The sequence below is a fragment of the Lingula anatina genome, chromosome 1, assembly GCF_051362555.1.
Source record: "Lingula anatina isolate TDL-2025a chromosome 1, LinAna3.0, whole genome shotgun sequence".
In the NCBI taxonomy this organism is placed as follows: domain Eukaryota; kingdom Metazoa; phylum Brachiopoda; class Lingulata; order Lingulida; family Lingulidae; genus Lingula; species Lingula anatina.
The window spans coordinates 13,134,849-13,161,210 of NC_141767.1; the positions used below are offsets into that span (position 1 = coordinate 13,134,849).

Here is a 26,362-nt window from a genome sequence, read left to right on the forward strand (position 1 = left end):
GTATATACATGTAGTTTCCCCTAGGTTGATCCTCCTGTTCCTGTTCTACAGTCACCAGTGTGAGCAGAATGTTTAAGTGGAAGGACATGAATCAGGTGGATAAGATTTGTGTGTGTGAAACAGTCTATCAGAATGGGAACTGTCACATTACTAGTAACACATACTGATAGGCTGCTGGAACCAAGCTGTTTCGTGGAAAGGTTTTAATTTGTCAAGCTGAAGTGGGGCTAGAAAAAAAAGAACTTTGCATGTGTCACTTTGGCAGGAGGTGAAACATTAGGAGATACTAACCAGATAGATTTAATTTTCTTTTAACTTTTAAAGTACTCACTGCCTTGGATGAAACGCTTAATCCTGAATTAAAAACATGCCATGCATGCATAAAGGTGTGCCTTTTCAGCCAAGATGATAAACCTAATTCTGTATCTAACTAATGTTTTATTCTTTTTTTGAGATATAAGTTTGAGATCACTGAACCAAGTTGGGCAAGGTTAGAACATTTGATGTCAGCTGCTGGAATTAAAAATCAGTTTTTTTTTAAATGCAATCGTATGAAAGCAGTGGTATATCAGAAGAAAACGATTGGTAAACTAATGGACTACACCTGACATCTACTCCTTAGCCCAGATTATGGGGTGGTGTTGATTTCTGATTCTTTTCACGCCATTTTTGTGTGACGGGGTGGGTGGTTTTGCAGAGGTAGAAGATATTTTAAGTGGATCTTTTTCAGTTCAAGTGAGGTAGAATGATCAGCAAACGTGTTCTGATTTGCTGGGCAGATATCCCATGGTCTTCTGTTATCCACTACTTAGTAACCACATCCACTTTCTTTCCTAGTCATCAATAACACCCTGGTGGATTGAAAGAATATGATGTTCCCCTCGAAAAAAAAAACTTGGCACAGTATCTTGAGTTTATCTGTTTGTAAGGAGTATTTTTTATCACCTTCTGTAATTACTTTGGTTTAATATTTCAAGTTTAAAAGATATAATCTGTTTTGAATGATGATCGTAATATTGTTTTGCAGAATGATTGATAGCTCTCGTGGATTATATATCATTGATGACTGATTTAATTCCTATCTTTAATTGAGGTCTCAACAGCTTAATAGCCTCTCTTGGACAACTTATCTCTGATATTACCAAAAACATCTTTTTCTCCCACACTCTCTCTCTCTCTCTCTCTCTCTCTCTCTCTCTCTCTCTCTCTCTCTCTCTCTCTCTCTTATTCTCATGTGAAACAAGAATCTAGTTGCCTTTATAATCTCTTCATTTGATCAGTTCCAGGAAATGAAATGGTTGTAACACTACTGTACTGTCTCACTGTGGATTGCCCTGTTATTATTTGGCTGGAGTGTCCCTTACCAAAGACCTCTGCCAATACATTGTACAGGATCTCCCTCCTGCTAATAAATAATGGAGCTGTGTGCCGTTCTGTTTTAATGAATACAAAACCCTTGCTGTATTAATTCCCAAGAAAGAAAGGGGTGTTGTGGAGTAAGGTAACTCAAAATGAAAAAGTAACTTTTAGATAAGAGTAAAGGAGCTTAGATTTAAGACATTTAAGTGCCCAGACATCTTCTGTTACAAGTAACTTATGCGTGATGCCTGTACTTGATTTTCAGTGAATTATCCTTTTTCCCCCTCAAAATCCTCTCCCTTATTCTCTAATGAGTATAGCCTAAATATAACAACGTTTCTTTCTTGTTTTACTGTCAAGTTGCAGTTTCATTACATGAAGCATTAACAGAAAGTTTGCATGAGGACACAGTGCATTGGCATACATGGTTGTCTGCTGTTTTTGTTCAGAGTAGTACATGTGTGTGGCACATTGCCATTTACAACAATACTCAGTTCAATTGACATTCAGTATAATGAAATAAAAGAAGTAAGAAGAGAAAAAAAAGAGAAAAAAGGAACTATTAACTTATATGTTAAGGGCCTATACACATTTTTGCTTTTTTCCTATCTTTAATTGGGGTAGTTTTGTGCCAATTTGCTAACCACTTGCTCTTTTGATATCACATTACTGAAGTGACATTATGGAACTAGATGGTAATGATTGCCTGAAGTTAATTTATAAAATGCCTGACCACCCTGTCAATTTATTTCTCTTTTTCTACTTCAATTATACTACAAAGCCTTTAACTTTTAATCATCCCGCTTTAATTGACCAGTTTTATCTGCCTGATTTGTGGACCAGTAGCTGCCAGGTTTTACAGCTTTTATATCACATAATAAAATATATGTGGTAATTCAGAAAAAAAAGGGGAGAAGGGACATAATCTGGCACCATAAAGATAATGACTTTTTTCTTTTGTTTACTACTGATTTGTGTTTCAACTTTAAAACTCTCATTGTCATGGTACAGTGCATAACATTAATTGGCTGAATATCTCCTAAATCACAAGAGATTGAGTTGTAGGTACTATAACATCTGAATAAAAAGTGTTTTGAAAAAATTAAAATTTATATATTGAATTGTGACCCTGAGGTTTACTATTTTATAAAATGTCAACATTTGGCTTTGATTGTGCACTAGTTAGCTTCCTATCACTATGGTCTTTTCCCAATAAATATACAGTTTTGGGCTGGTGGTATATTCCCAGTGATGTGACCAATTCCTCTCTTAATCTGTACTTCTTGTATTTAGAAAGAATCTGGATCTTTAAATTGACTTGTGTGATCTTCGATTCCTATTAGATGATCAAACATGCGGAATGTTTCATGCTGAGCATTTCATTTGCGATTGTTTAAGTTGTCACCCAAGACAGTAACAGGTCTCATTGGAATCCAATGTTGTCAGGGACTATAGACATTTAAGTGATGATTATTTAAAGAGTACTTCAAAAGGTTTTGGCCTTTTAATTAATTCTTTAGTGTTTAAAAGCAGGAATGATCATCTTCCTAAACTTGCTTTCCCCTGATTAAAATATAGAATGAAATGACATATCTGGTGTCTTTCAAAATAGCAACGTGGCGAACAATGGATTAAAATCGGATGTTGCTTGATTTGAAAAAGGAGACATTTGTCTGGCCCATTGATTTTCACTAAAAGGTTTGCAACTTTAAGTCCATCAAATCACCATTCCCTTCACTGATCATTTCACTATCAGAATTTGTGAGAGGCCCCACCAGGAGACAGAATAGACATAGGAAAAATACACAATTGTAATGGCCTTAATACTTCAGTTACAACTTTAGATTTATTTTATAGGCTTTTTATTTAATCTAATTATTGTAAAGTCTTTTCTTGGCATTTAAAAAGAAAGCTTGGATTCATCGTGTGTGTTTGTGTTTGAGATTATGTTTAGTTACTGCTCATTGAAGATGTTAGTAAAAGAATTGAAACATTTCGTTTGAAAAGATCCGGCTGCAAGATGAAAATGTTTACCCTTGCTTTTTTACATGTGATAGATGTAACAGAATACCAACTTGATGGTGAAGAGCAGGTCTAGTAGGGCAAGAATAGGATGGAAGGAGGGAGAAAAGAAAGAGAGAGATTGATTAGTTACATCATTATATAACCAAAATGAATTCATGCTCACTGTCACATTTCATGCATGACCTATTCATTAAAACATGTTTTTCATATTGCTTACACTACTCACTTGTTAGTTGCTCTGGAATCTTCAGGGTTTTTGAAGTATCAACACGTCTGGTAGCTATTAGTTTGTCCCTTCTGAAATCTTCTCTAAGAAAGTGCTCTTTCACACCAGCTTATATTTTCCTATTAAATGCCCAAACTAAACAGAAAACCTTTGCCATCACCAGTGAGAGAGAGGAGACTGCTGATTGGAGCCTACTCTTTGAATTTGCATGTTAATATGGTTCATAAGGATATAAAGAATTTTGAATTTGAAAAGAAAATTTGTTGTTATATATCTGTGTTAATCCATGAAAGTGTTGTTGCTATTTGGATATTTTGCGGTGTATGAGGTAATTGCCATGGCAGTGTTTTCTTACAAGTGTTTTCTTACAATAATGTGCCTCAGATGTCAAAAGGTATAATAGGTATATGTCACACGGGGTGCTCTTCACTCTGGTATCTTTTTTATCAGGTTAGAATTAATTACATGGTATGTCTGGATGCCATGTAACTTTCAATCATTCAGGCAATTATCTTACACTCTCTCACTCGAGCTTAGATGCAGCTTTCTTATAGTTTGCTAAAATTGGTGAAACTGGTGTCAGAATGCAGTAGAGAACTTGAGGGTGGAAAACATTTTAAATACATTCCCATTAACTGTACTGGGGGAGCTAGGACATGCTGTTATCTGATGGCAATATATAGAAGATATTTAGTTCAAAGAGTAACATTTTAATGAACTTTGCAAATACCTACACAGCACAATTTGAAATATCAAATTTTTTATTCAAAAATCAAAGTAATGTTTTTTGTTTGTTTTTGGTAAGGATATTTTGTTACAGATTATGCCATTTATTTGATATAAGTACACAGGTCAACATTGAAGTAATGTAATATTTATATTAAGATTTATTAATACTGTGACAGTTGTTACCCTGTCAAAAACAGCTGGCATAAGGATATTGTGTTACTATTTTTTTCATAATGAACTGAGCAAAGTGTACATTTTTTCCTTTTTCATTTACCATAATGTAGAATTAGCAATTGGTATTGTTAATGTATCAACAGCTGCACATCATGAGCAGGACATGGTAATCATATTAGTTATGAGTGTGTTATGGGTGTCTCACTTCAAATTACATGGTCAGACAACAGTCTCAAGTCTCGATTTAGCTACAGGAGGCTCAGTAAATAACCTTTATAAACTCTCTTTTTCCTTCTTCTTCTTATTATGTAAAATTTGCCCTGTAAGAGGAGAAACTAGAGAAATTTAAGGTGTATCTGAAGATATATACTGATTGACTCAGAAATCTAATCTATGTCCCTCTGTCTACAGTGGTAGAAAGGTTTTTAATATTTTTTTCTTTTCTTTCTTTCTTTCTTTTTTTTTTTTTTTTTCATTTCTTCTATATTTAAGACAAATAACAGTATATTAAAATCACCTAGTCAGGTTACAATAGACAAAATGAAGATAAGACATTTGTGAAGAATATGAATAAAAAAATTTAGATTTATTCCTTACCAGGATGACATTGGACACGTTTAAACTGAGTAAATTGCACTAAATTCACTAGGAAAGGCAGTCTGTTTAAAACGTGTAGGTAAGTGCATGGTTCTGTGTATGTGTGTACTGGTGTGTGTAGACACATATGTGAGTCAGATTACATGAGGTGTTGTGTTACATGTTATTTTATCACCTGTGCACATAAAATTAAGCTCCAAGGTTTTTCTCTATCTAATTCGGGTTGGTCACAATTATTTTATTAAAGAAGATGGTTTGAAAAAAGTTTTCATTTCAAAGTTGTATTCAGTGTTCATTGTGATATATTGCTTCCAGCAGAGAAGACATCATCTTTGTTTCTGTTTTTGTGACAAACATGCTGCAGGGTTTCTAGTAGGAGATGATTTAGGGGCACTTGACACTTTTTATGAAAAATTACTACAATCTCTTACACACTGTCTTAAAATCGTCTCCCCCTCCCTATTCAGTTGAACTGCAGAGCTATCCCATATGGGGAAATACACCCAAAAACCCCAGAGTTTTTCATTGTGTTTGATGTGGTTGTGTTGAGAATGAATCCTTGATTGTGTTTGGATGTGCCAACAAGGTGAGCACAGCAAACACAGAATCTCTGTGAAATATAAAATAAAACAATTCAGTAGCGGTTATGATAACATAATAGTTATATTTTTTAATGAAACACAAAGCTTTTACAAAATTGATAACAAAATAAAACTTGGGGACACACATCAGATAAAAAAGTAATTATGCCCATCAGATAGAACTTTCTCTTATAGTAGCAGCATATTGTTCTGCAATAAGCTTGATGAACAGTAAAAAAAGCTATTTACAAAAAAAAAAAAACATTACATTATGTTGATATTTAAAACCCTTGTATGGTTATCTGCTTTATATGATATATGTATATAGAACTTGTTTCTTAATAATAACTTAATATTGTTATATGCACAAAATAAAAGTATAGGCAGTTAGTTATTTGGCTTGCTTTCTGATTCTGGACTCAACATGGATTCACTCTGAATGTAACCATTTCCACTGAATTATAGTCAAGTTAAATTTCTTCAGTTGATTGAAATTCTGCCAGAATTTCAGATACTTCACATATTTATTATTATTTATGCTTGATCTCTGTATTGAGATACTGTTTACATTTTTGCATTGATATTATTGTATAACATCTTTATATGATTAGTAATGAAAAATTGCAGCAGTGTTATTAGAGATTAGTAATATTTCTCATTTATATGTACTTTTTTCCAGAAAATGTCACATTCCCTTGTGATATTTCTTTGAAATTTCTCTATGATGTAACAAGTAAATAGTTGTTTGAGCAGATTACCCCAGTAAATTAAGACATTTTAGACAATCTGATCAAAAACCAGATCTAGTCTTTTTAAAATGACGAAATTGAAATTAATAGATTAAAATGGAAATAAAAAAGGAGCCAAGGCTTTTAGTTTGTCCCTTCTAATATTATCTCACAGACGTAGTTAATCTTCAGTGAGTGGCAGTTCCAGTCATCCCAGCGATGTTCGCCATCTCCGGTGAAGTACATACAGTCCTGGTGCTGGTGGAATGAGTTGGGTTCCCCGGGGAGCCAGAAGGTGAAGGTCAGAGGTTTCCCAGTCCCCACCCAGGTCCAGGTCCCTTCATTGTGGAGATCATTGCCTCCAGACCAGAAGAAGGAGCTGCTCCATTTTTCTTGAAAAAAAATTTATATGAAGTCATTATATTTTTATGAAAGATTGACTATATTTATAAAATGCATTTAAAGTTGAAGATATGTGTAACAGGGTGTTTGATATAAGAAGAGATAATTGGTAATCTGCTCAGTTATTGTTAAATATAGTGTCCCTAGATACAGAGGTTTTGGTAACTAGAATAAATAGATACAAACAGTATTTATGACATCATTAATGGACTAATGCCAAGTCACAAAAGGAAACAGTAGTCAGAATATGTTGTCAGCATATGAAAGCACAGATGCAGCATTTCTGGAGATGTTATCTTTTAACCAAAGACAAATAGCATATCTTTTACTTAGCAATTTGTTAAAATCAGTTACATCTTCAATATAAAATTGATAACATCACACTAGTAAAATAAAATAAATAAAGAATAAATACACAAAAGAATATCTGCTTTACCAAACTCTCTGTTAATGCAAACAAATCTATTCATCTCTATTACCTGCATTGTATTTCCTGTATGCTATCAGGAAGTCATTTTCCTCCTTGGACTCCACTCCCACCAGGTGTGCCCTGGGGTCCAGGCTCTGGCATGTCTCCTCAGCCTTCAGCCATGTCACTGTGGTGTTCCCAAACCTGTAGCAGGAGCGGGCGTAGCGCAAGAAACCCTCGGGACATGCAGCTAGAAATAGTGACCGGAGGTTAGGTTTTGCTGTGTTCAGAGATAAAAAAAACTTTCATTTATAGAAGTGGATGTTTTACAATGGCATGATACAAAGGATAGTTAAAATAAATGATTAAAATAAATGAAAATTCAGATTTTATTGATCAATAGAACTTGTGAGGGCTGTTTTACAGCTTTGGCATATTTTCAATATATGCGAGTTTTAGTACTCAATTATCCAAGTTTTAATTCAATTCAGCCAAAAATCCCAGTATAACGCTTTGAAAACTGAGGTAAATGCCAAGGGAAAGAACATGAAAGACCAATTTTATGTTTATAATGAGCAGGTTCCACAGCTAAATATTTTGAAGGAGTTGCTGCTTGTTTGGCCTTTGGTAACCTGTTCATTTGATTGTGGATGTTTTCAAAACACATCAACTCTGTAGAGCTGCAGTGATTATTTTGGAAAGTAAATTCCATTTTTGCCACTTTTTTGCATGAGAGATAGACATTTCTGAAATAGAATTGCTTATTTCTGTGCTCTCTCTCTCTCTCTTCTGTGTATCTATCTGTTCAACTGACCAGGTGTCACACCATGCCAGTGTCCTCCAATGAAAAAAGTTCTGTAGTTCTTAATTGTGTCACTGGGTTTCTGATTCTCATTTTTCAACGCAATGATCATCCTACCTTAAGCTTTCTTTATAGAAATGAAATGAGGATGAGTTGATCAAACAGGTATTAACTTCAATGGGTTTCTTTTTTAACTCAACTCCCAATGGTGTTTACCTTTTTTAATGGCACACAGGCAGATTTAATGAGAGTTTGGCATTTAAGATGCCTATCACTATGGGCCAGTGATGGAGCTAATGTATTTTGAGAAGTTGTCTGGAAAGCCTATGATAAATACTAGTGCTTATTTTGTGGTCAGTTGATTAATACTTCTAGTAGGTAGGAGAAAATTTGATATTTTAAACAATTACAGCAGCTTCTTTGCTTCTTTTCCTTTGAAACAGTTACCTTCTTTTGTTGCCTTTTAAACTTTTTCAACTTGTCATTTGTTGAATAATACCCCTAAATGGGTTGGAAAAGAATTGTGAATTATCCTTTATGCATTTAACAAGCTTGTACTCATTTTATCTATGGGAGAAAATACTGCTCCAAGACTTGCTAATTTGGATTCATATTGCATTAATGTTTGTAAGATAAATGGAAAACACTGATAAATCAATCCCCCCTGCTGTCTTTCTGAATGAGATGTGTCACAAAGAACTTTTAAAAGATGACTGGACAAAAAGATTTGAAAACTGCAAGAAAGAAAGAAAAAAGTAGAGAATTTGTAAATATGTTGTATCTTCGATTGAGCTTCTAGTGTACATTAACATTATGCTTGAAAATGTAAAATAGACATGCAGATAGAAGTATAACACACCATATCTCCCAGTAAAAGGATGTGATGTGATATCCAGCAGTTAAAAGTCAAGTATTAGCTGAGGTTGGTGACAGTCTGGACAATTAGCCTTAGGACAGAGAGATAGGGGAGTTTCGAAATACTATCTGTAATGAAAACCCTGTGTCCATTTCTTTCTAATTTGTTTCTTTTCTTAACTTTTCTATGGGGGATTTGAAGGTGAAGGGAGGACAATGCCAGAAGGAGTCAGCTTGCATACCAGGGTGTTTTTCATGGTGTCAGTCATCAGTGATTTGCAGTAATACTTGGCATATCCTTATCAGGAAAATTTATCTACAAAGTAGCTGTAAATATGCTGTTCTGTATTTAAAAAGATTTTTTTTTTAATTTCAAAATCTAATTTTGTGAGGTTTTTATGGACCACTTATTCAAAAAAAAAAAAAAAAAAAAGACATAGGCAAAGCAGTGGAGAAAATTGCGTGCAGACATTGTTGTTATCCCAAAATGCATGTTAAGGTGAAAAATTGAACCTTATTTTTTATGGTTAGACTCCTGCCATTTTGAGTGTGACTGGGAAAAAAATGCTGTTAGTTGAAACTAAACCTATGAAACTTGGGTGTCAAGACATCAAGAACTACAATCTGCAGCCCAGCAGTGTTGAGGCAATGAACAAGAACCAAGGAGGTGTTTGATTGACGCTCTGTGTCACAGGGCAAAAAAGGCATTGCTGGCTGAAGACACACCACCAGGCAGCGCGTGACTAAAATAAGCAAGTCTTAGCCTGAAAGAAGTCTTTCCCTCACCCATCATTGTATGGTTAATGTATAACCTTCAGTCGCAAACTGGATTTCTAGACTAAATATGGACTTCTGTTGGCTTGGGTAAATGACTAATTTGCCCCCATGCACTGGGGAACTCTTACAGCAGACAATCTAAGCACACAAGAGTTCCTCAGTTGTATACACTCGTGGTGTTAGAGGGAAATGATTTGAGGGGCAATGTTGAATAATGATGGTGAAAAAGATCAAAGGATGGGGTTTTTGAAACAAAAAAGGAGTAAATAAAATGTTTTTTCTCCTTACTTCGAGAATTGTATTTTTTTTGTTTGTTTGTTTGTTTGTTTGTTTGTTTGTTTGTTTTGTTTTTTTTTAAATACAAGTACACATTTGTAGTTATTAAAGTTGATTTGCTTGTATTTGCTCTTAATGTATTTTAGATGGTAATTGTATTTTCTCTTGCACAGAATTTGCAACTGTCACATTTATTGATAGGGAAGCAATAAAAAAGATAACATGATGAAAAGTGTTCTAAGACCCCTGACCCTGGCGTTTAGCACACATGGTATAAAGTTTTCATGATGCTAATAAGGACCATTTGTCAAAACTGGTTCAATAGCCTGCTCTATGTCTGGGGCTATCCCAGGTATAGCACATCAAATATACCATCAAGTAGTTGCCCAATTAACTTGTCTTTACTTTACTACACCAGAAATAATTTATTTTCTAAGTGATGGAATGTGTGCCTTGCTGATACCTTAATAAATAATGTGTATATTTCCATCCTCTTTTTCACATTCATCTTTGTTTGAATGTTTCTTTTGATCATATACATGATCAAGTGAGAAAGACTTGGAACTTTAAATATTATTGAATCATGTTACAGTATTTAGTCAATATACCATCAGATTTCAAAACCAAATATAAGTGTGTGAAGATTGAAACTTTAGACTCTTTGTGTTGACTTTAGAACAAAGTGCTTACCAAGGAGGAAAGAACAAACTCTCAGATTTTTAAACTCATTATTTTTCACCTCCCTGTGAATCACCGTGTCAACTTAAAATAGTGTATAAAGCACATGTGAAAATTACCTCTGTGCACAATGTAGTGACTTAGTTGACAAAACTGTAGTCTGAAGCAGTAAGAAACGGTAAAATAATTGGCCAGAAACTTGGATTTTAACCCATTTCTTTTAAAATCTTATAGACACAAGAAAGTCAGCTCAATTATGTGTGGCATATGTTGTCATTGTGACATTGGTAATAAAGTAGCTGTGATATTATCTTATAAATTTTGTTTGAAAAATAACAGCTTAAGACACTAAGGCTGTATTATATCAATGAACATTTTGTTGTTCTATGGCTACATTACTGCCAGATATTGTTCAGTTTACGTATAACCTCCAGTGGGATTGATCTACTGGTAGAATGCTCACTTCTGGAAGGGAGAGACCTTTATGAAAATTGTACTGGCTGTCCCCTCACTAAACAATTAAGTGCACAAAAGATGAAGCAGGGATTAAAGACCTGGTCTTGATGGTGTTGGAAGTTTTGAATGATAAGTCTAACAGTCAGGATTGCCATAAGGTAGCCCCCCCCCCCCCCCCCCCCCCCCCCCCCAATAAATGAGATTGAATCAGGATTGAACAGATTTAATAAGATCAAATGTAAGTTTGAAAGCCAACTGACTTCTTTATCGAGGATGTTTAATTTTAAAATAAACCTTAATTACCTGTGGAGAGTACATCTTTTAATACATAACTTTTTGAAGCACCAGTTTCTTCACAAACAAGCTGTAGAACCCTTGTGATGTAGTGCTAATTTTTTTCACCAGCAAAATTAAAGTAATAATGAAATAATGTAAGATTGTTCTATTATTAAAATGTAGTGATCTGAACTCCAGTTATACTTACAATCCCCACGAGAAATGGCTATGTCGTTGCCACGGTTTGCTGTGCTTTCCAGCCAATGGATTCTCTTCTCCATGTCTACTATAGTATCCTGTTGCTTCACCAGCTCCCTGGCTTTCTTATGATTCTCTTCTCTCATTTTTCTAATCTCGGCTTCCTTAGACCTAAACCTGTTCGCCTCTTGACGAGAAATCTCCTGAAGGTTGTCCATCTTTCTTTCCAAGACACGGTATTTATGTTCAGTACGACTGAGCATGGCGTGCGTCATGTTGCGACTGTGGTCAGTCATTTCGTGTACAATACGCATGATCTGGGAGGTATCTTGCCCACTGCGAACACTAGTTGGTGACTGGTCGTACAGGTAGCCACTGTCTGCCTGTGATCTCCCACCAATGTTCATCTTCCCACTGCGTAGCTGATCGACAATCTCTCTCAGCTGTTTCATCTCATTGGCCATTTTGTCCACTGTTTTCTGTAACTTGGCAGTCTTTTTCTTGTATCTCCGGTTATCGTTGTACAAATCCAACAGAAAATCTTGGACATTTAGCAGCATACTGCACTGGTCTCCCTGGAACCTCATCAGGGAGTTCAGCTGGTTAAGTTTTTCCTGGTGTCCCCTCTTTTTAGGCAGGGCCTCATTGTCAGCCCTGCTGTAGGATTGGGCGAGAGTTGTAGCAGGCAGGCAAATACATATGCTGATCAGTATTGTCAGGTATTCCATGGTCTCTGATTATTTTGGTGCTGGTTATTATATCACAGTAAAAGAGAATGAGGACTTATTTCTCAGTGTGCTGTATATGTTCTAGCTACTGTTCCTATATCCAGACTGCTGTGTAGCTACTGCTGCTTGACAATGTTGCTGTAAATCTTATCACCACTGAGTTGTGTATGTGTTACATGTCCTAGGTAGCTGTGATTAGGATGCCATAAAACATGGGACCCACACAATCATACGCATTTCTGTAGCGTGCTCTCTGGGTGGCTTGCTGCAAGAGAAGAATAATAATGTGAAATGAATTACCTGAAAAATGTTTTAAAATAGAGACCACCACAAAACAATAAGACTGAAGTCTCAGAAATTTAGAAAGTGAACTCTTATGATTAACCTTATAATGTTACAGTTACAGATATGCTATATCTGGCTACACGTACAAGTACTGTCCCCTGTGGCACGTACACTACAAGGATAAAATACCTGATAACACTAGATGTGTACATTAGTATGCCTCTGTGCATATGGTAAAAGCTCTGGTGTCAGGTTGTGAAATACGTATAGGATGATGTACTTGGAATATAATGAACTTAAAAATATACCTTCATGGATGGCTGTTCATCAGTCTTTCCCACTACCACCTATGATATTGTTCATGAACATTAAATCTACTTTTGTTCTCTCTCCCCCCCCCCAAAAAAAAATATATATATTGATGATAATAATAATAATGGATGGAAATGAAGGGGCATCTGGTTGAAATCAGAATTTACTGAATTATAAACACTTTCCTAGTAAGAGCACATGCTCGTGTGCATACATGTGCATTTATGTGTGAGCATTACATGTAAAGGTGAAGCAACATTATATAAAGAGCCCACTCTTCTCAAAATGATCCCATGCTCTTCAGACAAATGATTAAAAAAAAAATACCTATAACAACTTGGTTAGAAAGTTATTAAGTTCAGTCCTCTAGGAACATGATCATCTCTGATTTTCACAACCCAGTGAAAGCAGTATTTACATTGAACGAAGCAATTACAACAATGTCACCTCTGTATCAGTATTTCAATATTCTCAGCTAGCTGAGCAGACAACTGAAAGCCCCACAGTTATCCAGGTGAGACCGTCGTCGTCCCAAATAATTGAAGAACCCTGTGACACATACTTCATCACCTGACACTCCTGCCAGTACAGTAGTGAAATCTCAAAAGAAGAATGAACCTTTAAAAGTTGATCACGTACTTGGTGATACCTTCCTTGCAGTCCTTTAGATGCTACTTTGTTCTCAATACTGATTTTGAAAAATGCCTCTTAACAACAGTGTTTTGTCACTGTAAAGATGGTTTGTTTGTTTTTTTCAGGAAGAAAAATTTGATTAATTTCACCTGTAGACAAACTGACTGGTGTGATGTAATATTTTTAAGTGTCTCAGCTTAGACAGAAGCACTTAATGTCAAAGGTCTTCTTCATTCCCAGGCTGTTAAAGGTGTGTTACAGTGGATACTATATATTTTCCTGTGATATAATTACCAAATGGTTTCTTGATTTTCACAACAATGTCTGTTAAATAGTCCCATATGGTGTCATTTGCCAGAAGTTCACTGTTTATCTTGTCTCGTTTTACTTTGTTGTGGAAATTTACCAGGGTTACCACTGCATCGTTTTTTATAGCATGAGTTATCCACAAAGTCCCTGTATATGTATCTAGTCTAAGTATTTTTTTTTCTCTTACTCACCTTCAGTAACTGGACTGGTTTGAAGTCAAAACATTGAAATGAAATGATTTTTTTTCTTTTTTGCCCTGTGTGGCACTTTTTTCATTTTCTAGCTCAAATGAGCTCCTTCAAAACTGACCAGCAGTTAAAATTACTAAAAAGGTTGAAGTGGGTTTGTGGCTCACACATGAAGTTTTTGGTTCACACCCACAACTTGATTTAAAATTGTCAGGAGGATCAAAGACATTCATCATTGGTAATTATTGTTTTAAATAATTTAAATCCTAAGCATGCTTAACATTCTTGGTATATGATTAAATCTGGGCATTAATTGAAATAATGAAAAACATTATCTTAGAAATGATAAAGGACCTAGTGAAGAAAACATCAAGGAAGATCTTGACGGAAGAATTAAACAATTCATAGGCCTTCTTCTGATCAGTAGGAATAACAGCCTTCTAAAGTGTAAAGAGACTTCATAAAAGGAGACACTTAACACTAACATTTCCTGAAACACTTAAGATTAGGTGAAAAATTAGAGGAAGAACCCCTGACAAAATGAAATAATTACTCAGCAGTGAAATTTTTCTGTTTAGAAGTTCCTCCCTTTTTGCATTCTTCACCCCTCATTTCCTATGACAATGAGACACACCTATCATTTTCAGTAATATCCACACTGAAACATAAATAAGCTGAAGTTTTGGCCCTCAAAAAGCTTACCGTTTTCAAGTGTCCTCTTAAGAAAAAAGGCTCTCTTTGTTGCTGGTCCTTGTTGTTTGCACAATGTATTTTACTTGAAAGTATATGTAGTTATTCCCATTCAGTGATAGGAATAGAGTAAGCCGTAGCCAGCAACTCAAATGCTACCCCAACAGATCCTGTATAATGTATATATATATGTGTGTGCACCTGGGAACTCACTGTGACGAGCACATGCGGTAACTCCAAGCTGAAATTGATCATAAGATGCTCTAGCCAGACAGAAGTGAGCTCCGTGAACACACCTTTCTATTCTCCGCCTACATATTTGCTATAAAGTCCATGGCATTTGCATCTGTTTTAAAATGAATTCGGTGCTGATTTTAATCTTGGCATTCCGGCCTTGAAGACCCAAGTCGAGATGTCAAGTGTTCTAACAGTGTGCTCCGTGTGTGCACGGTGACAGTGTAGAATTTAATCATATCAGTTATATGTCTAAAAGGTGATCTCACCAAGGAACTTTGCTTTCATTTTAAAGTGAGTTGAACTTGAAGATCTTAGGCCAACTCCAGTGTTTGTTACCAAAAAGCAAACAATTTATTTGTATGATGTTATCATATTGCTTTTATGCTATTTCTCTGCCCTTTATGCCTCCCCTCATAGAATAAAATGGCAATAACACCTATGATTTTCTTCCAGATAACTATATTTTACAGTAGCTCCTGTAATTTGCATTACGTGGGATTATGTGATTTACTTCTTCAGGTAGTATTAACCAGTTTCGGAATGCTTGATTTCCCCTGGCCATATGCTTTTTCCCCATGCTTATCTCTAGGCCCATATGTTAAAAAGTGTTTGATCGTCATCTAGAGACTGTCAAAAATACATTTACAGATGGCCAGTCAAATCAAAAAGGAATTTTAGTCATTCTGAGTTTTACTGCAGAAAACATTTTTAAAAAAATGCTACCTGTTATTTTAGTTGTTTGGTTTTTAAAAAAAATGTTGAAAATTAAAACCATCTTGACCATGTGCAACAAATTTGCTCTTTGAGTGACCATTGCAATTAAGTGTACTGAACCATTAGATGTTGTAGAGAAAGCTTTCCTGGCTCGGAACAAATGACTGCTGCATATGATGGAATTCAACCTTTTTTTTTCCCCCCTTTGACAATGGGCTGTGGCACCTGCATGAAAAATAAGGTGTTAAATAAAGCATAGACTAAATAACCTTTGGTTCACATAAAGAGTGAAAAAGCGAGTTTCAAATAGAATAAAAACGTAAAAAGAGAGAATGAAAAGAAAATATTACCATGATTAAGTAGCTTCATGCTTATAAATGTATACAAGAGGGAAAAAAAAAGAGAGCACAGGTAATAAGAAATTACACAGTGGATTGGTAGAGAACACATTACAGCATCCTCCCAGTATTGATGGGCCCATTTCCTGCAGAGACTAATTTGTAAACCTAAGCACAAGATTTGTGTACATTCAGCACTGGGAATGGCTGCAGCATAACAGCACATAACTCAGACTTTATTGTACATGTACTTGCTACCTTTAGTATCAAAGATATATTACATAGTTTCCCTGTAGATGAACTGGGTGCTTGTATTGCAATGTGAAAAGTTGCCCCAGGCAAGAAATAGAATATCTATTACAAATAGTGGTTAATAAAAAGTAATTCTTAACTCTAAAATATGCTTATAATTAATTTCAAAGACATTCATGAAATTAGAACATATCTTAACCAAGTTTAAATGATGACACGATATTTATCCCAAATCATCTACTAGAATTTTTTTCTTCCACTTGGTTTATGAGTTCATCTAAGAGGATGAAATATTTGTTTCACCTTCAAAGTTTTCTACTTCACTTCAACCTGCACACCCAAAGACAGCATGTAAATAGATATCTTTATTTTCTACTTTCTTTGAAACTTGCCCGGAACATAATACCTTGTATTACAGTTTGAAATAGGTGTCATTAGCCATGCATGAATATAGATATAGATATAGATATAGCAATTTCTCCTGAGACTGAGAGAAAGTTGGATCCTTCCATGCAGACTCAGATGAAAACTGACGCAAGGGTCCAAATTTCAGACTTCCATTGCTTAATAAGATCAAGCCCTTTGAATTTTGATATTGGCAAATAAGTTGCTTTGACAATGATCTTTTTGACAGAAACTGTCAACAGACGAGTACTCTGTCCAAATTGAGGTAACATAGCTTGTGTCACTTCAGATCCTGATTTTAATGCCTTGATCAGTGTAATGTGTGATACACTTTGGCTTGTGCCAGAGGCTAAAACATGATCTGTCAAATGTTCTTTTCAGTTTAGTGCCAAATTTTATAAACAAGCTACCACAAATTAATTTTGCCAAGACTGCTCTAGTGGTTCCATTGTCCTCTAACCCTGTAGAAAACTCGTGGTTTAAAGTAAATGGTGTTCTATATAAGTGCAATATGTCAAGTAAATTCACCGATGTTCATCATATATGTGTATGAACATATTTTTTACTGGAGTTAAGGTATAGGGATTTTAAGTTTCATGTGGATACAGTTAATTTCTTATGGTTGTTTCCTTACTTGATATGTGATTGAATGATAACTGTGCTTATTAAGTTATTCATTTAAGTTATCCAGTCCCATGTAGTTGATTTGTTAAAATATCAGTCTTCAGAAAAAGTGGCAACAACGGTTACATGTTAGCACATAAATCTCTTCCTTTCTTGTCATTGTGATAGCAAAGGTCAATCATCAGCGTGAAAGAATTTTTAGCAGTGTCGTCAACAAGACTTTTTTGTCACCAAGTTCTTTTGGTGCAAACCTATTAAAGACCTTGGAGGCCAAAACAAGTCCTGAAATGTTATAAATTGATACCAATAAAAGATTATGTAATGATTTATTGATTTACTCATTTATTAACTAATGTACTGAATTGCCTATAACTTCAGTTCATTTGGCTTTTTATAGTTCAACTTGATATCTTTGAGGGCAATTCAGCAATGGATTTAAATAGGGAATTTATTCACAAAAAATTCCTTCTCCCTTCAGTTGAATAAAGTCATGTGAGATCATGTTACAGTTTTACCAGTAAAAACCTCTGTTGTGCAAGTGAGTTTTTTCTTAAATAAAACCTTTGATCCCTTATGTAACAAATCCAGGTATGTGAAATGTAATATATTTATGGCATCTTTTAATAAGTTCATGTAACTGTCTGTCACAGTTCCATATTATAACCTCTGTGATCTAAACATCATTCATCCCTGTGTGCCAGACGTCAGCTAAGCAGGAGGAGGACCTGACACTTCTGTCATTTCACGACGGATTGACTGTGATAAATCACTCACAGAGTACTGAGGTCTTTGAATCTAATCTAGTTTTTGATAGCTTAACTCATGTATAAAAACCATGGGTATTATTACTTTTTGCACACTGAAAAAATTTCTTTTGAATGTTATGAATTTGTAGAAGCAAACTTGTCTATGATCACCAAAAAGAACAGGTTTTCCTAATGTTTTGTCCCTGTAAATTGTTAATTGAATCATCTTGTTTGATAGACATGGTGCCAAAAAAAAAAGAAAAATCAAGATACAGAGTATCAATGCAACTGTATCTAAAAACATACAGGCCATTCTTACCTTCTTTGCTAGTGAATGTCATTTTTCCAACAAACTTTGACTGCTGTGAACTTTTAGGTTACCATGTTTATATTTCGCGTACTATATTTTGTAAGAATTTTCCACTCTTTTAATAAACAACAGGGAGGGGTGCTTGAAATGCTCAAGTTGTATGTGTTCCCCTGTAAAAACATTGCTATATAAACATACATGAAAGTAAACTTAAACAAGTGTTAAATCCATTTCTTTATTCTTTTTGTTGGGTTGAAAAAGGACATTTTGCCATTGATGAAGTAACAAGACCAGGGTCTAGCTGAATGGGACTAGAAATGTCTGCTCAGTTTTTTTTATACATTTACCTGTAATGATCACCAAATCACTTCAGTCTCTACAGACATGCCTCTGTATATAGTTACAAAGTAATCTTTTTACCAGAAGTTTGTACAAAGCTACTTTCTGGGTAATCCTTTTAACAGTTCATGCTACAAATGGCAGAAGCATTCATTTTCCTCAAAATTGTTCCAGTATGTTGGTTTGAAGATGGAGAAGATTTTTTTTAAGTTAAAGGGTCAGGGGGTGAGTGTTTGGAAAGGTTAACATTATAAGCAGACGCCCTCCCTTTACATGTACAACTTCATCAGCTCATTGTAGGCACACTAGATTTAAGATAATTTTTTAAAGTTTATTGTACATTTATCTTTTCATGTAGACAGAGTATGTATCTTTATTGTTTGGTTCTCTTTAATTGTAAAGAAATGTAATATGTATGCAGGGGATATCATGAAAAGTGGTAAAGAAAAGTTTGTTTAAAAAACACTTACTTTATTCACCTTTTAGACCCCATTTCCAGAGATTAGATCGATCTACTTTAGATCGACCTAACTCCCTGGGGGTTCACGCTAAATAGCTGTCAGCCGGGCGGACACGAAAGTTAATTACCCCCTTACAGCTTGTAGTAGGCGGGACGGACATTAAGCCGGATTATCTGACAGTAATCTAGTGAGACTCCCCGCGGGAATAGATCGATCTAAAAGCTCTGAGAATACAGCCTTAGATTGTATACTGTTTTCATTCTGTAACTTGTTTCCCTGTGTGCGACTGCCCTAGGTCACAAAAATTTAAGTAGTCATGTCTTGTGTCAATTGCTTACAAAAAAAAAAAAAGCCAGTCAGTTAAAAAACATACCCCTTGGCTGCATGTGCACTGAGTGCAACATGGAAAAATATATAACATAGGTTAGAAACCTACACTTCCAGTTGACTGTTTAATTTTGTTTAGAAAATGTTTTTTGATTGCTGGGCTTTTGAAATGGGTCTAATTCAGAATATTATTTAGAAAGAACCCTACTGGGATAACGATTGGCAGTTGGAGCTCAGGAATTGGGAGAATGGATTGGATTTTTTTTAAAAAAAGAATATATAGATCAGAGCAAGCAATAGTAATGCCTTCAGTAATCGAGTAGATTGAAGCTCCATCAGTGACACTACAACAGTGTGTGATATATTGGGCTCTACCTATAATGATGAGTGGCAGTGGTTGGTCAAATGTTTGACCACATGATACCAAAAAGTGACCACCACTTTTGTAGGTGTGTATTTGAGAACCGTCTACACATTACCTTGACTGCCTTTGAAAAGGGGAACTTACACAGAGGGGTGTCTGTCTCAGGCAGGATCTCTTGATTCCTGATTAGCCATGGTCAGTAAACTAAGTACTTCAGAGTCAAGTGACTGAAAGTAATTCTTTACAGATAATATTCATTCTAGGTTGGTCTTTTGATAAAGACTGCTGTGTAGAAGTCCCTGGTACCTCAAGGGTTTTGTTCCCCAAAATTAAAGATAATCCCATCAAGAATTCTTTTTTTCACCACTACACTTTGAGAATGATATTTGGGATAAAAGGGAACTTCGGTTGTGTTGGTTTAAACTTTGGTGACATATTGCACTAGAAAGCTTTCTTCTAGACAAATTGTTCAAAATCAATATTGCAAAAGCTTTTGCATTTACTTTTATTTTGTTGACTCTTATTCATTTAAAGCTTTTACTGCATCCATTTTAAAGAAGGTATATAAACTGTTGATATTTGCTTAAATATCAAGCTCTCTCTCATGCTCATTACCAGTGAATGCTTTAAAAGCAGTCGAGACATACTTATTATGAAAATGATATGCTAATGAAAAAAAGTTTTTTTTTACATTTGAATTTCTGGAGATATCAAATAATGTTCTTAGCATGACTTAGATATTGCTTGCTGATTATTTGCTTCATTGCCCATAACTTCAATTTGTGACTCATTTCTTTTTGGCAAGCTTCAAAAAACAAGGAGTTGTCAGAGTTTCACTCAAGGTCATAATCATAACTTCTGAGTCTAGTGAAAATATTGAAGCATTAGTGTAAAGTATAATACACCAAATATGAAATGATTCCAAACCTTTGCAGCATTGTCAACCAGGTGAGCCTTTGGCCGATTTGTCACCACTCTAACCCGATAGCTTGAGGCTGGTGACAATATCCAAATTAAATTGACACATATCAAAAGAAACAATAGCCAAATGACTAATGATTTCAACAAACCACCCAGTTATTGCTGTTACCTTGACTACTGTATATTCGGTTGATTGTCAGAAGTAATGAGGTTATTATTTCAACCTACCTAGAAGATGGAAGTTATGAAGCCATCACTCCCGAAACAGCACAGTTCACAGCCATTCTGGTCCCCGGCTGAATGCAGTCACAACAATTTATAAAGTCTGGTGCAACTGAGCGTATTCAGTCAGGACGGCTGCCTTTTGTAGTGTTGTCTAAAGTTATGTGCTGTAGATGAAACCTTATGACTCCTGTATTGTCATTGCTTAACTGTCTCTGTTCCCATTAGTATGCAATACACACCCGGGGGTCACAACAGATTGAAATAATGGAGAGAAGTGAGATGGAGCAGGGACTTTTTATCAGAGGGGGCTTACTGAATTGCCTTAGGAGAAAATCTGTTGAAAGCATTAGCAAGTTTTGGTTACCTAAAGGGCATAATTAAAGGAATTGTGTTTTCTCAAAACACTTTTTTGTGTTGAAAATTGGTTCCTTTGATTTGTTTAGTTGACTGGCAGGATGTATGAATGAGAGAGTTTTGATGCCTTTGACTGATGTTCAGAATTTGGAGGAGGGAAAAAATCATGCGCTCACCAAGTCGGCACCATCATGGGAAATTTGGCCTGAGCTGAATTGGGCAACCAGGCCAAGTGCTTTGTGTCTTAAAAGGAATTTATTTTTACAAATACATGTAAATAGTTGGAAATACCCAAGGGACATTAGAGAATAGAAGACTCTTATTTCTGTATATTTTTGCTTATGCTATTTGGCTTGCAGGAGGTAAATAATTAAATGGATAAATCGAATTTGGCTTCTCACTAATGAAAAACAAATTAAATATTTCCGTATGTTGTGAAATAGATTGTATTGGATCAGATTTCTACAGGGACTTGTAATAATGTTTGAAAATGAAAATCTATGATAATATTTTGGCTTGTGCAACATCTGAGGGGGTGGGAAGAGAGAGAAAGGAAGAGAGGGAGAGAGAGAGGGAGAGTTAAAGAGGATCCAATTTATTAACTAATTCCTGAACTCCATTTCTTAACTAAACTGCAAAAACATATAGGAAAATGGGTTCTTCATAGATTGGCTTTAATTTTTATTATTTTATTTTACACTGCAACTTCCTTGTAAACTTATCTCCACTTTCTCTACACAACTTTTTTTTTACGTTTAAAGATACCACCTTGGTTTCTCACCCTAGCACATCATACTGCAGATCATTGAAAAAGTGAAATAAAAAAAAAAACAAGATAGAACTGAAGCGGGTGTCAAGTCCTTAGTCATTGTTTGACCACCTACAGACACCACTGCTCAATGTTGTCATCCATCCAGAACATGACTTTCCATGTGGTAGATGGCCTAGCAATACAGTATCATTTCAAATGAAATCAAATACTTTTACATGGTAAACTGACTCATTGAACTGGCCCCCATGTAATACCTGTACAAACAGGGGGATTAGGGATCCATTTTGAAAGTTGTGAAGGGAACAAAATTGAAGACATCTCTTTTTGGTTCAGTGGCTATGTTTCAAAAGTGTTTCATCTTGCAGTGGGTTACAATATTAAAGATATTACCCTTATGGATATATAATATTATGTTTATTTCATCGGGATTTAAGGATATGCTGGTAGATTAAATGCCAAAATTTTTTTCCCAAATAGTATCTTAAAATGTAGTTGTTTGCTTGGTGTCATGTCCAATTTCATCACAAATGTTAATCTAGCTCTTACACTGTAATGAAAAAGTTCATTTTCTGATTAAATAACCTGGGCCAAATTTAAAATGCTGTAAAGATGTTTTTGTACTCTAAAGTGCCTTTGGGATAATAACATCAGATTTTTCAGTTGTTTAGCTATGGAAGCAGAGGCTGATTTTATGCTTAGGAAATACAAAGCTTTTTCTTTTTTATGTTCAGATAAATTTATTGCCGTAACCTTATCTGTTCAAACATGGCTAATAGCTTTTAGTGGTAAAGGTCAAAACCATCTTCTTTGTCAGCCTTAAACTTGAATGACCCTGCGCAGAAAAATAATACAGTTGTCAAAATGTTGCAAGTTTCTTCTTAGTTTGTTTGAGATAGGAGAATTGGATTAGGTCCCCTCCAGCTCCAGGTAGCAGTCAGATCATATTTGCTTGTGGCAATTCTTTATTTGCATCCTGCCCAAGCTGGCCCCAGTGGTTTCCTTAGTTTATAAATGTCTGTGATTAATGAAAAAAGGGATAAATATTCAGTGATTTGATATGTCTGCTTACCTGTCACCTGTGATTTTGCATTGTCTCAAAATGGTGATTATGGGGGGTGGTTTTATAATGTAAATATAAAACTGCAATATCAGTACTGGGTTATAAATTCAGGAGTTAAAATAATGACCTTTGAGTAGTAGGATAAAAAAGGATGAAAATAGTTGTTTTATGGTGATTATTTATGAAGTGTTTTGAAAAATAAGGAACAATTCATGCCACATTGACCAAACTGACCACAATTTAATATGTCCTTGCCATGCAGACCAGGTGTCCACATTTATAGTCTTGGGAACTGGCAAAAAAGCACACTTGTTTTACTGACATATTAACACTCACATTTAACTAGCAAAAAATGAAATAATAAATAATGCATCGATACTCAATTTAGGGTTCCTTTACAAAAGTAAAAGGTAGTTTATTAACAAGATTTTTTTCTGTTTATACTGTAGATGTAAAGAAAGAAAGAATATTTTTATTCATGGCAATATCACATACACCTTTTGAATTAAAATATATATTATTCTGCCGATCACTCAATACTCATCCAACTATTGTTTCTTTTGATATGTGTCAATTTAATACACATACTGCTGTTTTGAACATATTTATTTTTCATCATGTGACAGTTTCACCCAGGGATACGGGCATGAATGCAAGAATGTGTCTAGCGACCAGTTTATCCTTGAGGTGTACATGATGGCAAATTGCCAGTTTTTCACAACTAGAAAGTACCAGACATTCCTATCGATTCAGTCAAATTAAATTGCAGTTATCTGCAGGTAAACAGAGCATAAAGTATGTTGCTAAGGTAAAGAAACTGGTATTTATGGATGCAGAAAAAGAGGAAAATTTGTAAGCATACACAATACTTCCCTGGTCAGATAGTCCTATATATTAGAAGTTTGATGGTACATGAGTGCTTCACTATATTTAATTGCATGATGGTTTCATTTAAATTTAAATTCTCCATGTTTAATTATTGTTTTTATATCCAGTTGTCGACATAAACCTGATGTAAGTGCTACTGTGCTGCATTTATTACTTTAAATTTACAGGTCTGAGTAGACAACTACTAGTTTATAAGTCTACCAACCCATTCCACTAACCCACCCACCCTTCCCTCTCTTTCTTCACTGATGGTCAGCAGTTTTTTAAAATAAAGTTAAAAAATAATAAAGTGGAATTTGAAGAATGTTCAAAAGAATCCAGGTTGATACCAATTGAAATGCAGGATCTCTCTGATACTAAGGCCAGGGGCAGGATAGTTCACTGTGATCAACTCCTAATAGATGCAGGCAAACACTGAAATTAATGTCCATCTTTATAAAGGACCCAGACACTACTTCAAATGTCACCTTCAAATGAATGGCAAGAGAAAACTACCCTAGCTGCATCCACTTAGTGTCACATGTGGCTATTCTTTAAATATTTCAAGCTTTTATGTCATTTTCCACCTCTTGAACTTTATATTGTATGAAGTAAATTTTGTTGAAAATTCTCGTTGCACACATTTTTGTTGAAAATTTGTGTTGCACAAAGATTGCATAGCATTATTTAAAATGATCTAACCAATATATATTTTTGGAGGTAATTCTATATTTATGTCAAGATGGATATCAAAGAGCGTAATACTTTTTTTGAAGATCATCTTATAAGAGACACTATATATATCATTTGTAAGATTTTTTTAAAAATGAAGAAACATGTCATGCCCATATGAAACTTCATTTCAAAGTATGGTATTGTTAACTGTTTTGGCAGCATGCACGTTTATAGAACAGCGGCTATAAATGAACAGTGAAATAAAACTTTCAGTTAGATTATCTTACCTGAGCTGTTATATCATGTTAGGTCATGCCTAGGTAAAGATCCAGTTTAGCAGTGTGTATACCTGTCTGCCTGGTCACCTAGCTACAGAAGTCAGCTATTGGTATTCTGTCCCCTCACACCCTGTCACCTTTAACTCTCTACTCAGGTCATATGCATACTGTATTCACACTGGTGTCTCTCCGGTATTTATTATCATAGGAAAGACCCTTGGCTTTCAGTAGGATACTAAATTGTTATCAGTGGATATACATGATTTATTTTGGCTGAAGGAAATTGATAGAAATATTTAACTTTTTTACCCCCAAATTGTCAGTTTTTATTCTTCTGAAAAAAATACCTAACTGATTGATTGATTTAGAAGCAAATGTTTTCTTGGTGTGATACCAGGCCCTGGTACATTTTAGAGGAAGTCCGATTGAAATGTTTATTTCAAGTTGTTTGAATTAGTTAAGTTTTTCTATAAAAAAAGTGTACAACCCCCATTATGTAGAAATGCAGGAATTTATAAAGAGATTAATCACTGTTCTGTTTGCTGGCTTTGGGAACATTGATATATTACCAGGTTGTGTTCTTCTCTATGGGTTATAACCTAAACCTTTCAAAATTAACCTGGAAGAGGTTGGCAAAAAAGATTCTCAGATTATCAAACATGCATGACCTGAAAAGAAATACAGCTTTAAACTTGATCTAGTGGTGAGGTGTTTGCAATAAGTGTATGCACGAGAAGGGACACATGAGAGCGATAACCAGTTGTTTAACACCTTCCTGATATGATTTTGTCAAGTTGCATTCTTCTTCCTGTACAGTAACATGTATGTGTGTGTGTGTGTGTGCTTTGTAAAGTTGTTTTGGCTAGCAGGGGAGGATGGGGGGGCCAAACAGGTCAGACTTACCTTATAATCATCAAACTTTCATTTAAGGAATTTCTCTCAATTAAATTCTTCATATGTCCTCTTCTTATATTTTAAGATTTGATGTTAAGTTGGCTGAAACTAATACCATGAAGGCAACAAGAGGATTTGAACTCGGTCTAAAACTCTTCCTTGTATGTGTAAGTGATATATATTCTTTCCATGTAGCCCATTTTTATCTAAGGAAATGTTGCATTACCAAACTGGTTTTTGAACAGTTTAGGGAAACAGGTCAAATGTATTTTAAAGAAACCATTCATACTGAGTTCAAAATAGATGTTACTAATAACAGACGCTTTTGAGGATATTAAACCATATTAGAATTTAGGGGGCAGGGGGGAGGGGGGGGGCTTATACATTGGTCTTGCCAAAATAACATACTTTACAACTCCTTTATGTTTATTTATTCATCTGACATCTTAAATAAATCAAGTTAGACGTTTCTATGAATGGAGAAGTGGGTGATTGATGTATCGGAT

The 26,362-nt window shown here is 35.1% G+C and overlaps 3 protein-coding genes across 8 annotated transcripts in view; 1 reads left to right on the forward strand and 2 right to left on the reverse strand.

The window, feature by feature from the left end:
- The window catches only part of LOC106171158 (uncharacterized), a 34,475-nt gene extending 30,678 nt beyond the window's left edge, over positions 1 to 3,797 (reverse strand). The window contains exon 1 of the mRNA XM_013551324.2: positions 3,611 to 3,797. The gene's annotated coding sequence lies outside the window, so the exon portion shown is untranslated. The remainder of the gene's footprint in view (positions 1 to 3,610) is intronic.
- Positions 1 to 26,362, forward strand: part of LOC106171136 (3'-5' RNA helicase YTHDC2) — an 80,136-nt gene that overhangs the window by 37,708 nt on the left and 16,066 nt on the right. The window lies entirely within an intron of this gene.
- Positions 5,753 to 26,017, reverse strand: LOC106171162 (uncharacterized). Of its 6 annotated transcripts, none has more exons than XM_086999752.1 (4): positions 25,866 to 26,017; positions 11,559 to 12,541; positions 7,301 to 7,510; positions 5,753 to 6,811 (listed from the first exon to the last, which is right to left on the reverse strand). In XM_086999752.1, the coding sequence occupies exons 2-4, from the start codon at positions 12,274 to 12,276 to the stop codon at positions 6,564 to 6,566; spliced, it is 1,176 nt and encodes a 391-aa protein (XP_086855878.1). In that variant the 5' UTR covers positions 12,277 to 12,541; positions 25,866 to 26,017; the 3' UTR covers positions 5,753 to 6,563. The 6 variants fall into 6 exon arrangements, with proteins under 6 accessions (XP_086855878.1, XP_086855877.1, XP_086855875.1 ...); XM_086999751.1 differs by lacking the exon at positions 25,866 to 26,017 and adding an exon at positions 24,972 to 25,122; XM_086999749.1 differs by lacking the exon at positions 25,866 to 26,017 and adding an exon at positions 20,960 to 21,186.